This window comes from Ptychodera flava, chromosome 1 (genome assembly GCF_041260155.1).
Source record: "Ptychodera flava strain L36383 chromosome 1, AS_Pfla_20210202, whole genome shotgun sequence".
Lineage (NCBI taxonomy): Eukaryota > Metazoa > Hemichordata > Enteropneusta > Ptychoderidae > Ptychodera > Ptychodera flava.
In genome coordinates, this window is record NC_091928.1 from 44,353,716 (window position 1) to 44,368,136 (window position 14,421).

At 38.6% G+C, this 14,421-nt stretch overlaps 1 protein-coding gene across 1 annotated transcript; it reads left to right on the forward strand.

Annotated features, from left to right (window-relative positions):
- LOC139140418 (trans-aconitate 2-methyltransferase-like) lies at window positions 1-2,952 on the forward strand. Its single transcript, XM_070709695.1, has 4 exons — window positions 1-296; window positions 691-1,007; window positions 1,481-1,625; window positions 2,713-2,952. The coding sequence occupies exons 1-4, from the start codon at window positions 107-109 to the stop codon at window positions 2,874-2,876; spliced, it is 816 nt and encodes a 271-aa protein (XP_070565796.1). The 5' UTR covers window positions 1-106; the 3' UTR covers window positions 2,877-2,952.
- Window positions 2,953-14,421: the final 11,469 nt, after the last annotated feature.

Below are 14,421 nucleotides of genomic sequence, written 5' to 3' on the forward strand. Positions count from 1 at the left end.
GGTGCAACTTGTGAGGTACAAAAGTTCATTCGCAGCACAGGTATCATAGATTCGTCCATGTTTGCTTTGGTCCGGTCTATATAAAGTCCTTCTGCCAAGTTTAGGTATGGACCCCTCGAAAGAAGCGGCTGACATATACGAGAATGTGGTGCGCAAGGGCCAACTCGACGGAGCTTGGGGGTTCCTCTCCAAGGCGGTGACCTGGACCCAGGACGATGTCGTTCTCGATGTTGGTTGTGGTACCGGATCATTTACAAAACTGATACCAGAACGAGGTGGCGTCAAATCTATCATAGGTATTCAACCCGGATTGGTAATGCTCAGGTGTTGTAGTTAGAATAAACTCATGTATATAGGTCTGGATTTTATGAAATCGTGTATAGGCCTTTGTATTATATCGTTTCTTAGTTGAAAATTGAATTTTTACAGTGAATTCAATTTATTATTCAACAATAAGAACTCATATATTGTAAGCTTATGTATAGTTTGTGTTTTCTGATCGAATAGCGCTTGTTTCAACATATATTCTCGGGAACAATATTGCGAAACTGCAGATCATAAATATCAGGCTAAGTGGTGCATGGAGTCAACATAGTATTGATAATAAACTTGAAAAGATGCGGCATTCCAAATGGGACATCAAGACTTCAGTCAAACGTTTATTTTGAGGCCCTTGTTGTTTCCCTTTAGGGTATGATATCTCGCCTGAGTTTATCGAGACAGCGAAGAGAGAGAACTACATCGAAGGCAAGACTTTCTATCACGTGGCAGACGGTGAAGACAGCAATACTTTCCCGCCAGAATGGAAAAATGCCTTCGATAAAGCCGTGTGCTTCGCTGTGTTCCGATTCATCCGGAACAAGAAGGCATTCTTGGAAAACGTCAGCGACTGTCTCAAACCAGGAGGGAAATTCATTTTTCGATTTCAGCATCGAAACGTGGAAGGCACCATGACAGCACTGTTCAAACGACTCAACGAACATCCGAAATGGAAAGGCCAACTCCAGGCATGTATCACGTGATATTTATTTGATTCGGTGCTGCTGTATAGTACATGCCATCGCCACAGTGTACACCGCATGTAGGAAGTTGCTTTGCAGTGCAGTGTAAATGAACATAAGTATCCTCGTAAACGTATCGAGTGCAAATTTTCTAAACTTCGGGCTACAGGCTTGGTCAAACTTTGCACGACTACCAACATAAGCTTTGTCGTTTTAGTAGTTTTACCGGAGGACGCGTGCACATCATAATTGCCTAAAGCACAAATATGAAGTTTGAAAGCTATTAAGGTTGCCGTATGGCGCGTAATCCAGGCCAAAATTAACACCTTACATTTTGAGCCAACCTGCATGCAACTCTCACGGACCTCCATGCAACTGTTGCTGTTCATTCCCTGTGCCATATTATTTTTCCTTGTTCTCAGTCTCTTTTCTCTGCTTGTTCTTTGCTTTTCTGTCTTGCTATGTTGCCATGGCACCAGGGTTACAAGTTCGCAGACGACCTGTACTACAAAGGCAGCGCAGACGAGCTGCGCCAGTTGATGACGGAGTGTGGATTTTGCGACGCGAAGGTACAAGAAAAACTCATGTCGTTTTATGCAAATCTGGACGAAGCAGGCCACAAGGGTGTGTCCATATAACGCCTTACATTGTGTGTAAAAGAGCTACAGTACTTGTAAAATGTATATAGAGACCTCTCTTGGGCCCACGGAAGTTACGATAGCCAAATACCGATGACGTAAGGCAACGACCTTTCGACAAAGGTTATCTTACGGACATCTTGGGTCATGGGGTATCGTATCTGTCCATTCAATGGCACTTAATGTCTGTGCAACCAGCCAGCAGACTGTTCAGTATGCTAATGAATCCCATGGAAAACATATTGGAATGATACAAACGGTTTTATTAGTTTCTACATTACTGAACTCTCTCAGAGAAGTATAAGTTTCTATGATGTCGTACGTTTCTTTTCAAAAGTAACTCAAGTACTGGCAGTATGCATATAGAGGCGCTTATCAAGATCTGGGGCACAGTACGCTACTAATTATGATATCATAATGGATGGCTATCGGTGGCATATAACATCCACCTTTCAAGGACATCTCGGGTCATAGCGAATATTACATGTTCCTTCAGTTGCACCTCTATTGCAGTAGCCTTCGCTACCAAGAAACTGTTTTTATTTCGTCTGTCTGCGTAGACAACGTGGAATAGAAGTTTTATGATATAAACGATTTCATTAGTTTCAACAATTCTTATTTCTCTCCATTCAAAGCAGAAAGCTAGGGTCCTCTGTGTAGGTATCCTGTACCATATCCCACGACTCTGTGTGTGAGATACACATTTGTATGTCCAATAGACACGATTAACTTGGGTATCACCACACAACTCAAAGTCATCGGACTCAAACTCTGTCTGGATCGATAGCTGAACAGTTGATTGCACGAAGCTAGCTTGATCTACAATGTACAGCTGTTTTAGTGACAATTACAGATGAAAGTTAGAAAAAATGTTGTTTTTTCAGCTAAAACTGTCGCACACACAGAGTTGTAGCACCGAATTGAAACCCGCTTTAACACTACTCAATATGGAAAGTAAGTTCACCCAGGTGAAAATGTGATCCGTCGCGCGAGCACATGTTAAATTTATATTCGCGTATAATCACTTATTTACGTGACATTTTTTCACGTTCTCTTTTTGTTGTTGTACCTAGCTTATATTCAAGTGCAAACTCCACATCTTAAGCACATCCCAGAAGACAAGAAAGCTGAGTTCATCGACGACGCCTACGAGATCCTGAAGGACATAGCACCGAGGAATGATGACGGGAAGCTAGTGTGGCAAGGACCAACCATGATAGTTATCGCTACGAAATAGAGATTCACTTACACCAATTTTAATACGAACAGACAGACCAACTGAGAGAGAGAGAGAGAGAGAGAGAGAGAGAGAGAGAGAGAGAGAGAGCGAGAGAGAGAGAGAGGGAGGGAGAGAGGGGGAAAGAGAGGTGTGTGTGAGAGTGTATGTATGTATGTATGTATGTATGTATGTATGTATGTATGTATGTATGTATGTATGTATGTAATTCTGTGCTTGTTCAAGCAAAATTGTAACTGTTGAATTTTAAAACATAAATGCCTTTGCATTAAACGCAAGGAAATATGGAGGTTCCATCGAATGTAAGGCAGCAGGGGAGGGACCATTAGGGCGAATGTGGGTGGGGCAGCCCACATACAATTTCAGTTTGACAGTTTTCAGCTGTAAACACAAAAGAATGAACGATTTAATCGACCGTGAAAAGACCACTTTTTGTACATTTCAACCCTATCCTAATATTGACGTTTGAGACTCTGAAAAATATATCAGTGCGACATGTTACATTGACTGTTTAATTTTTTATGGTCTCATTATACATACTCGTCTCTGTTGACTAATAAAATTACTGAAAGCATTCTACACTGTAGTTCGATGCTGGTCGCAAGCGTAACGCAGTGCTTGCCATGCCTGGCACAGTGTTATAACGATCCATTAGTAATTCACATCATAACAAAAAAAAGCCGAAAAAGGATGTTCAAAGGCGTAAATTTTCCGCAAGAAAAACGATCGGCCAATTTGTCCTAGTTATATATAAATAGATTTACTATAGAAAAGGTTATATTAGAGCCAGGAAAATTTTCAAGGGAAGCGATAAGTTCGAATGAGTAGTAAAATTAGCTGCAAATGGTTTGCGTGACTATCGAATGAAGTCCGAGTTAAAAATCTAAGGCTTCCCTGGTGAGGCCAGACGACAATCATCCGTACCCAGGAAGCGTACGGGTATCAATCAAGTATGACAAGCGATATTTAAGGTATACTGTCACCTGTCCAATTTTACCACAATTACCATGGAAAAAGAAAATCTAACCAATCACAGATTTTAAGCGGGTGCCCGCTTTTTAAAAACAGCACCCTTACGTCACATGGGGCATTTTGAATACCAAGGAACGCCCCTCTGACCATATATGGGCATATTTAGATTACAGGTGACTGTATATACTTTTAAATCGGGAAACGTTCGAAAGAAAAAAGGAAGAAAAAGCAACAGAAGGAGAAGTGAAAAGTCAGGCAGGTCCCGTCAATGTAGCAAAGGCGTTTCAAATGAGAAATAAAATCACCCGAAAATTGGTTGCGTGACTTAAAGGTATACAGTCACCTGTAATCTTAAATATGCCCATAAATGGTATTCAAAATGCCCATGTGAGGGCGCTGTTTTTAAAAGGCGGCCACCCGCTTTAAATCTGTGATCGGTTAGATTTTCTCTTTCCATGGTAACTGTGGCAAAATTGGAACAGGTGACAGTATACCTTTAAGGTTGCAAGACAGGAAATTGACCTTTTTAAACTAACAATTCTCTAGGGATTAACAAGGTCAGAACTCCCGTAAATTATATTTCCGGAAAGCCTAGATATAGGGAAACATTTTGGTTACCACAGTGTCACCATTGTTTCCATAACTATAACGTGAAAGGTAATTTGCATAACCTTTCAGAAATGATGTTCATTAATGATGAAATCATCTATCCCGTTGTTCAAATATCAGCAAAAATGCGATGACAGAAGGTTTTAATGACGATGTATGTGGACAAAATGTTTATAACGTGAAATTGAAAAAAAATCTGTTGATTCTAAACTTTGAAAACTTTCAAAAGTGTTTGCACTTCAGCTGTCTGATTGGTCAAATCAGGAAGCTGTTGTACTTGTTTTTTTGTAAAAAAAGTCTACAAATAACTTCTTTTCAAAATATTTTCAAATTTCTAGTGTAGAAGGCTTTAACCTAGACCACTGACATTTGCTGTTACGTGGCTAGCTTTTACGCAACCTTGGCCGTCAAATTTTATTTTTTAACATCACTTTTAATCTTTAAAATCTTTAGACTTCTCAGGATACAACAATGCACAAACAAAGTCTGTTTGTGTCATCACTAGTACCAGTATCAGTACTATTACTGCTACTAGTACAAAGTACATAGTATTTTCAAGTTCATCAACATATTGAAACATATTGCCATTGCGCAAAACCTTGGAAATTTTGCCCATACCATTATTTGCGCTCATACTTTGTAGTCCAGCATCCTTAATATAATTATTATATTGCTCGTGCATTTCTTAAATGGCATCATTCATTTAATGAGTCATGTACAACTTAGAAATACTTTGGTATTTACCGATGTTTCAATGCTTGATGTGAGGAGCATACATCGAAAAGATTAATGCAAACAATTACAGCCATTTCTTATATCTAATCCTTTGACCTGCTGCCACGAATGGAGCTTGTCTAACCCCGCTTCCTCCTCTACTATCGAGCTATAATCGTTCCGATTAAAGAGCATTGTGCCCAAAGATGTTTTATACCTCTTCTAATTCACTGGCATTGCCAATACTATAAAATAATAGCAATAATGTTCCCCCTCCCAGCCAATAATAGACTCAAGCAAACTTTGCACCCCATAAAGTACTCGGCTTCGCCTCGCACATTATGTCGTGCAAAGTTTGCTTTCGTCGGTACATTTTTGGTTAAAGGGTGTAACTTGTGGCAAGTTTTTCAGTATTCTGCTTCTGTACATCAACTACCCTGTCTGACCCTAATCCGTTTGTCATGCTGCAATTTCAAGTATTCTTTTTGTCGACAGAGCTTGTATGTGTGTAGTGACCATTGTTTATTGTTTACAAATGAATTCTAGTCCAGACTTTTATACAATTTTCAACAATAACAATGTAGATTATACTCAGATAAGTTGTGATGATATGCTAAATACTTCGCATTAAATTACAGTTTAGGGATTCAATGCAGAAAGTGTAAGGAAACCACAAAACAAAAATTCTCAAAAATAGCCAAACGATACTGCTTATTGAGCTTTAAATATCACAAATATTATTTCTCCCCAGGGTATCGGAGATAGATTTTTAGCAATGTGTACATCATAAGATTTCGACACACGTCTTTGGAACATTGAGTTTATTATAATAAATATCATGAATGGTAACAGAGTACAGACAATTATAGCATACTGTCGTAAATTAATGATATCAATCCATTTAAATGTAAACGATCTCGAACCAACACTAAAGCTAGGCGTGACCCTGATAGTTGATAAATGTCCAGGGCTAAAGTACTCTAGCACCGCTATTGTCAAAGAGTCAAGAATCGACTATAAAGTCCCACTAAATGCAGGGAAATGCAAATTTTAGCTCGCTACACCGGTAATTTGACCCAAAGTGGCAATTGTAGAGTAATTTTGGAAAACCTTCAAATTGCTATTGTAAATCTAAGCAGGGTATTCTATCACTTGCCAGTTGAGAAATATAAATGTCGTATTTTGCAAACACGCCTCCAAATCTATCACATAACTTCATAAAGAACCCCTGTTTTACTAGCTTTTATGCTAAGAAGACGTGCCTTGCACAAAAGTCTTCATATGAGTAGCAGGCTCTATCTATTCTCATCTCAGTATAGTAGTAATGAAATATATACACCATAAGCTAGCCGGTGGCACACCAACATATTATTATTGGTATGAAAGGCTCTATGTATCAAGTTAGTCAATGTCTAGGGCTTAAGTGTTCTAGAACCCGCCATTGGACAAAGAGTCTAAAGATGACTATAAAGTTTTTTATATGAAGGCAATGCAAATTCACATTCAATAAAATATTTCATATATAAGTCTACTATAATATACAAAAACGTGAACCGCAAATACAATGTACTTAAGGAAAATCTACAATGCTCTTCTTTAGTTTAACATTCAACGCCAAAAGCAGAATCGAAGCATCAAGGGAAATAACTTCATCTAAGTGGAAGTTGTTATCATCTTTCATGATGTTTACTAATCTCATACGAACTTCAAGATAATACAACTGATCACTTCATAATAATTACAATTTAATACGGTGAGTTTTTCAATCGAGTTTCTATTCATAACATAGGCAGCCAGTCATCCCGCAGAGAAACAACGGACAGAACCGCTCGGCCAAATCCCCACTCTCACAAAAGCTTGGTTCAATAAGGGGCCGTTGATAATTACAACATGCGCACGGTAAACGAAACTAAGTGCGTTTGTCCTCAACCCCCTCCCTCCCCCCTCCCTTAACGAAAGTTTGGAAGTGCGAAAATCCAACCAAGCCTCATTCTGTATCTGCATTCAACAATAACGTCGCTATGAAATCACGCATACGCTACCGACCGCCCCATACCCCCTCTAAAATCAGTCTCTGTTCAGTGCCAACCCAACAATGACACAACTAATAGAAAGAAATGAAACTGTGTATCCAAAATGATTGCTACGTTTTTTTACTCGTGCACTGATTCACATGTATAAAAGAATGCTGGTGTAGCGCCGGTGCTGTACTGGCCTGGTACACGCCAAACAATAATGTAGTGCGATATTTTGCGATACAGAAAAACGTGTAGCGAGATGTTGCGATTGGAAAACTTGTAGTGCGATTTTTGCGCACGGTAACCGAAATACTGCCAAACGCCCTACCCCTAAAACACAGAAGTTACGTTTACCGTGTACGTGTTTTAATTATCCACGGCCCCTAACCGGGCTAAGTTGTCACAATTTTTTCTGACTGCAACTCAGCCACATGCTGAGAGTTCATGAAGTACGCACGCTCATACAATCACTATCACATATCACACATCGCACACAAACATAATCGAACCATCGAATAAATCGCTTAAATTAGGCCATAGACTGAGTATAAAAAAATTAACAGGGACTTTGCCTTATTACAATATACACGATAAAAGACAACACAGTGCAATGCATGACAGTACAATAACTAATGGAATGAAGTATAATATTAGTCAATACAATATGACACAATACAACGCTATAAAGGTGATACTACTCTACACTAGACTAGACTAGACTAGCAAGACCAGACTAGCTAGACTTGACTTGACTTGACTAGACTAGACTAGACAAGCTAGACTAGACTAGACTTAACTACACCACACTACACTACACTACACTACACTACACTACACTACACTACACTACACTACACTACACTACACTACACTACACTACACTACACTACACTACACTACACTACACTACACTACACTACACTACACTACACTACACTACACTACACTACACTACACTACACTACACTATGCTATGCTATTGTATGCTACACTTCACTACACTACAATGCATAACACTAAACTACACTTTACCACGCTACACTATGCTACACTATGCTACACTGCACTGCACCACACTACACTAATATACACTAACGTACACTTCCCTACACTATACTACATTACTCTTCAATGCATTACAATACACTACATTATGCTACACTACACTACACTTCACTGCACTACAAAATGTGATAGGATAAGTTCTCCTGTTGCACAATGGATTATCCAAATAGATAACAGTAGGAATCCGATGGGAAAGATCACACTTTGTAAAGCACTTCAACGTGTCCGTCATTTTGACTAAATCGCTTATAAGACTGATGTTGCCTTTTATTCATTGCCTTCTGTAATTAACAGCAGGTGTTACTGACAGTCAACCTGACAGAAAAGACGTTGATTTTTAATCCCCTACTGTCTCCGTACTTTGTGGATTCTGGATGAACAACGTGGTAAATTCAAACAGTACCTTGATAGCAGGCAGAAAGTAGGAGCAACCTTCATATTCATACCAAATTTAGTAATTTATTTCGTTCTCCGGAACTGATTCAGAAACACGTTTTGTACAATTTCTCCAGATGAAAAGCAGCGAATACAAACACTCCCTGGAGAGAGCTTGTAATGTTGAATATTACACTGAGGATATAATTTTCCTCCAGTACCTCGGCCAGGGCTAGACCCCAAACACAGCCAGCAATGGTGAATATTTTAACACACACGCCTAAATAACGCATCCATCCATTGTGATTGGTCTGCAAAGAGCCACGTCTCACGTAGTAAATAGTAAGGATGAAACAGACTGTGTTGAAGGCTACGATTGTCACAACAGGAGAGATGAAAAATATGTAGAGAGCCATTGGTTGACGTATCCAGCAGATACTGTCCTCGGCATAGCCAACACGAAAGTTTGTGACTTCAGTGACATCAATAACAATGCAAACTCCCACAATAACAGCAGGAAACAGCCAACCACTGAGACAGTAAAGGACAAACCTTCTGTCATTTTGCGTCACATGCAATGTTTTGTTTACCGATCGAAACGTTCGACAGATATCAAAACTTACCACCGCCATCCACGAGAAATTTGCCAACCACGAATAGTGCAGCAACGCAGCTACAGAGAAACACAGTCCTTGGACTTCGCTTAGACCCATGCTCGACAGAAACATTACTTGTGCAAAAAGCATTGAAATCACCATATTGATCACCAGCTTGCCCGGAAAAGTGTGCATTGAAGCATTTCTTCCGTATAAAATCAAATGCATCACCAATGAGATGACAGACAGAATTGAAAAAGAAATCGTTATCCACACTAGATCGTTGTCTGCGGAGACAAACGTGAGCAAACAAACCAATGCCATCGATCCATTGGCATACATTTCAAATACATTACTTTGAAACATATTACCCTTTAATTTGAAAATTAGAGTGCTCCCATTAACATAGAAATAAGAATTATTGAGCAATAACCAATTAGTATATATCGGACATATATGACGAAATCTAGCAATTGCATCAATATAGGATGAATCGCCAGTGGATGATATAGCATCTGTTATGTTCTGTACAGCAGTATTATTGGAATATCTTTCAAAAGACTTCATATTACTGATACCCTGTTTGATATTATATTGATATGATAAACAAGTTTGTGACCCCGGATCAAATATCTGATCCTCAGAACACTGAAACTCGCGTGAAAAACTCGCTTTTTCGCCGCTTTGTGATTCATATTCTATATTCATGTGCCCATATGGATTTATGTCAAATAGGAGGCTGAAAGTGTACCGCTGTCTGTCTGCTACAGACAAACTTATGCCACACCGAAGAGTCCCAAATTGATCGTTGCAAATGGCACATGCGACATTTCTGTATGCCACGGCGGTCAGGGAAAATGCGGGGGTGACAATTGAGTAGGACGATTCGCACTCCCGCTGTATACGTTGAAGTTCTGATTTGTTATCGTATGAGGATGACCGACATGTATCTATGATATCCAAGATACAAAATCGCAGAAACGTATCTGGTGCACTCTTGACGCTGATTGTAGAGCTTGGAAACTCTAATATTTCACGGCTAATGTTCACTATCTTCCCGATCTCACCATCACTCTGTTCTGCATTTTGGATTTCATTAGATAGCTTATCCGATGTTATAAAAACATTCCACATGGCCACATCCGATTGCTTCAAACCATTGCACTGTGCGCAGTAGATATTGGCAAATACTTCATTTCCTGCTGACCAAGTCACTGGAATATTTCTTAATGACAAATCTACAACGAGAGCAAAAAGAGTTTCATATGTGGTTAGCAATATTTCATCATAATGCGTAGATTCATAAACCCTTCGAAAAATTACAGATCACTGAATTTCGTTTGCCATAGTCGTTACTATAAGTAAATGGTAAAATATGTAAAGGCAGAGGGCTTTATTGCTTTCTCATCTATTCTTGTACCGATCATGGTTTTCCTCAGCTTAAACTCCAAATAAACTTGATGCCAATTCAGCTAGTTCGCTATTAGATTCAATAGACTGAGGAAAAGTCAACTTGGAGGGGTCCTTATTTGGTTCAAATTCAACTTCTTCTTCATCTTCTCCTTATATTCCTCGTTTATATTTTTTCTGTCCTAATCTCAGAAATCACTGCTGTTATCATTATGAAGTCATACCTTGATCGGGGACAACACGGAAAGACACTCCATAGATCGCTGATAACACGTCAAAAATACACATTTTTTGCAACAAGGCATATAGAACAAGGCATTAAATTCAAAATGATCATAATGCACCAAACGTATCAGAAAGAACAAGAAATCGGTAAATTTATATGTCATGGTGGATTATGTCTATGATAAGGGGTAACACTAATGTTAATGAGACATGCTCTTTGCTTTTTTCAGAAAGGCAACAGAAAGTAACTTTCATTAAACCCATACTGTTACATGGAAGCTCTCCGATAGTCTCAAATATCGCTATAAAACAAAATAGTACTTGTTTAACTTCTTTAGCTCCTGGGGGTCATCTTGACAATGTAACTACATTAAAAGCTTGACAAGATCAGTCTAATGATTGTGATATCAAAACAGGGTTAAATAACAAGGCATACCTAGTTGTGTGATATTCTCGCACTGTTCTCGTGTGACGTAATTCTGCCATGATGGGGGGCATTTTCGTACCATCCAGAAACCTTTCTTAGTAGTAGAACTGACCCGGGTACACACGTGGGCAAACCAGTCGTTATTTTCATCATTGTTGCTGTCACCACTGACAGGGTGGGCATTGGACCCATTTTGGCATGCTTCTTCGTAGTCAAAGCAACAGTCTCCAAACTTTTGGCACTTAGGATCACAGTTACAAGTCCACACGTCACTTTCTCCCTCGGAATTTTCATACGTGCTCGCAGCTGAATTGCACCTCGGTCCGAAAGGTGACGCACTGAAGCAGGAATCCAGTCGGCGCGAAGTTCCTTGCTCGATGCAGACATCAGGTATATGCGCCGCAACAACACTGCCTAACTGTAGGAGCAGGAGCAAAGCCCCAAACATCGTCAATTTTCGTCCTGTGAAAATGAAAACAAATATGCATTTGAAAATAAGTCAAAAGTAATGGATAGAAATCAAAAGTAACGGACAAGTAAGTTAAAATTATTGAACTTCGGTATTCATTGTTGACAAATCTCAAGACGGAATCACAAACGGTTTGACATTCTGTCTCACAACCGTACAGGCTAAGGCTTATGCCTATCGTCACTGAATCACGGCCATTGTCATATAATACACATTAAATTATTAAAAAAACTCAACTAAAACGTCAAATTATTCATCGGAAATATCTGTAAACGTTGTTTAAACAACAAAGGACTGAATATTATAAACCCGTCAATTCGCCGGCTGTATATAACAGCCTGTCGGAAAATAGAAAGGACAGCGATGATATACCTCGTTTAACGTATATACCGGCAAGACTGTGCTATTCGTAGTATCATCCGAAACTACGAACAGGTAGTTAAAAGTATCCAAATCATAAAATTGGAGAATCATAAATTTGGAGATGACAGAGAACTAATTGGAATTCATAATCACGACCGAAAATCGTCGTCCAAAATTAACAAAAACTTAGCTCTTCGATAGTAAAGTACAAAATTATAATATCCGTTGTTTGACTTTCATTCATCGTCAGACAGATCTAGCCTCTCTATTAAAACTATTTTCTTTTTTTCTTCTTTTATATCTTTTTTTATGTTTCTTGTTTATTCTCTTATTATTGAAGAGAAAATTTTAAACGAAGAATAAATCATAGCTTTCTCATAAGTGAGCGCAATTAAAGATAAAGATAAATTTGGTTTCAGCTTTAGGAGGAAGAGATTTACAGAAAACGTACGAGTCGAAGCTATTCAACAGACTTCAGATATTTGGTCTAAGTAACACTAAGACATTCGCAAACATTGATAGTGAAAACGACATGTGTTATAAATAAATTCCCCTGACTTAATGAAACCTGTGTGCCTAAAATTTGGTCATCAATACAGAAATTATCACGGAGCGTAATTAACTTACCGTGATCACGAACAAGAAGTAGCGACGTCTGAGGAAGTTTCTTCAGACGCTTCTGTTGCTCCTGTTTTATGGACAGAGAGAAAGGGACTACTGAAGACAATGTTCCGCGAGGTTAGTCTTGTCCCTGTATAATGAAACAAATGCGACTTGACACTTTCAGAAATGACGCATCCTCGATCATCGTAGATTCCACCTCCCCCACTTCAACATCACACTGATTATCAATGGTATGATAAGAGTACTCGAAGTATAGCAGCGCTATTACGAAACTGAAGCGTCAAAATTCACAAGTGTCAATTCAAGCAATCTTCAGAATCGCTGATCGGGTAGAAAATGGCTTTTTGTCTGTATCATCCTCACGCAAGCACTGCATAGCCATTTTTAAACCACAACAGAATGAACTGGTTATTTTATTGTCTATCAAATAAGTCTTATAATTGTCAAGCTAACGCTCATGTAATTCATACGCATTATTGTATTGCGAAGGTATTGTTCACAATATAGATATAAGAAGCGTAATTTCATTATTATAGAAAAATGACCAAATGATTTGCAGTGTTGTAGTTTGTTGAATAATATTCTTGTTTCAGTATTCGCATTGTTTGAAAGTCGAAACTTTAATCTTTCAGAAAAGAGTAAGCTTGGGAAAAGTTGTCGTTCTTGAATTTAGAATAACAAAGTAATTAGATAATTTGTTTCTATAGCATACAAGAGTTTGTTTTTTACCCCCTGACATTTTATTCTCCTATTAAAAAGGAGAAAGGTTTACTATAATTAATGGCATCTTTGTCAACTTAGCGCAAAACGTTTAGTGTTGTCGTAATTAAGAAACAGATTACCTCGTAGCCGTGTCATTGATGAGAGAAAGAGATTACAGAAAACTTACACGCCTAAGTTGCTCATAGGCAAAAGTAAAACCATGACCACCGCAAACATAGATAGCTTAGAGGGAGGCAGTCGTCGAAACTCTGCTCAAAGGATGCCAGGGACCCCTACGACCGATGTAAACACTGTATCTAGGATACGTTGGTGATTGCTTAAAGTTAAAACATGTTTGTTAACGATGGATATCGTAAAAAAATAAATGTTGCAGCTACGTTTATTTGATGCATCTAGATATTATTCATGAAATACATTGTTTGTAAGCAAGAAAGTCAACGACTGTCTCCCTTTAAACTACGTATCGTGTTATAAATTTCTCTGACTCAATGAAACGTGTGTGCATAAAATGTGACGGGACATCGGTCATTATTACAGTTACAATCACTGAAAGTAATCAAGCAACCATAATCGGGAATATGAAGTAATGATACCAGGGACACTCGAGTTTCTGCAGACTCTTCTGTTGCTGCTTTATTGATTGATTGATTGATTGATTATTTGATCGATTGATTGATTCGGATGACCAACAGAAATAAATTCCTAATTACAGACTCCGTAAAATATAGAAATGCATAACTAGATAAATAGACATGTATAGACGCACATAGCAAGAATACTATACATAAATATATACATAGATGCATACAGAGATACAAAAAAACCTGCCTACCTACCTGCCTACCTACCCACCTACCTACTTAAATACCAACCTGCCTGCCTACCTGCCTTCCTGCCTACCTACCTACCTACCTACCTACCTACACCTACATACATACATACATACATACATACA

Excerpts from the sequence above, each read along its gene's own strand:
- LOC139140418 (XM_070709695.1), top strand. The coding sequence starts at position 107 with ATGGACCCCTCGAAAGAAGCGGCTGACATATACGAGAATGTGGTGCGC. Across the intron at positions 297-690 it reads TGGCGTCAAATCTATCATAG|GGTATGATATCTCGCCTGAG; the intron begins GTATTCAACCCG and ends GTTTCCCTTTAG. Across the intron at positions 1,008-1,480 it reads AATGGAAAGGCCAACTCCAG|GGTTACAAGTTCGCAGACGA; the intron begins GCATGTATCACG and ends CCATGGCACCAG.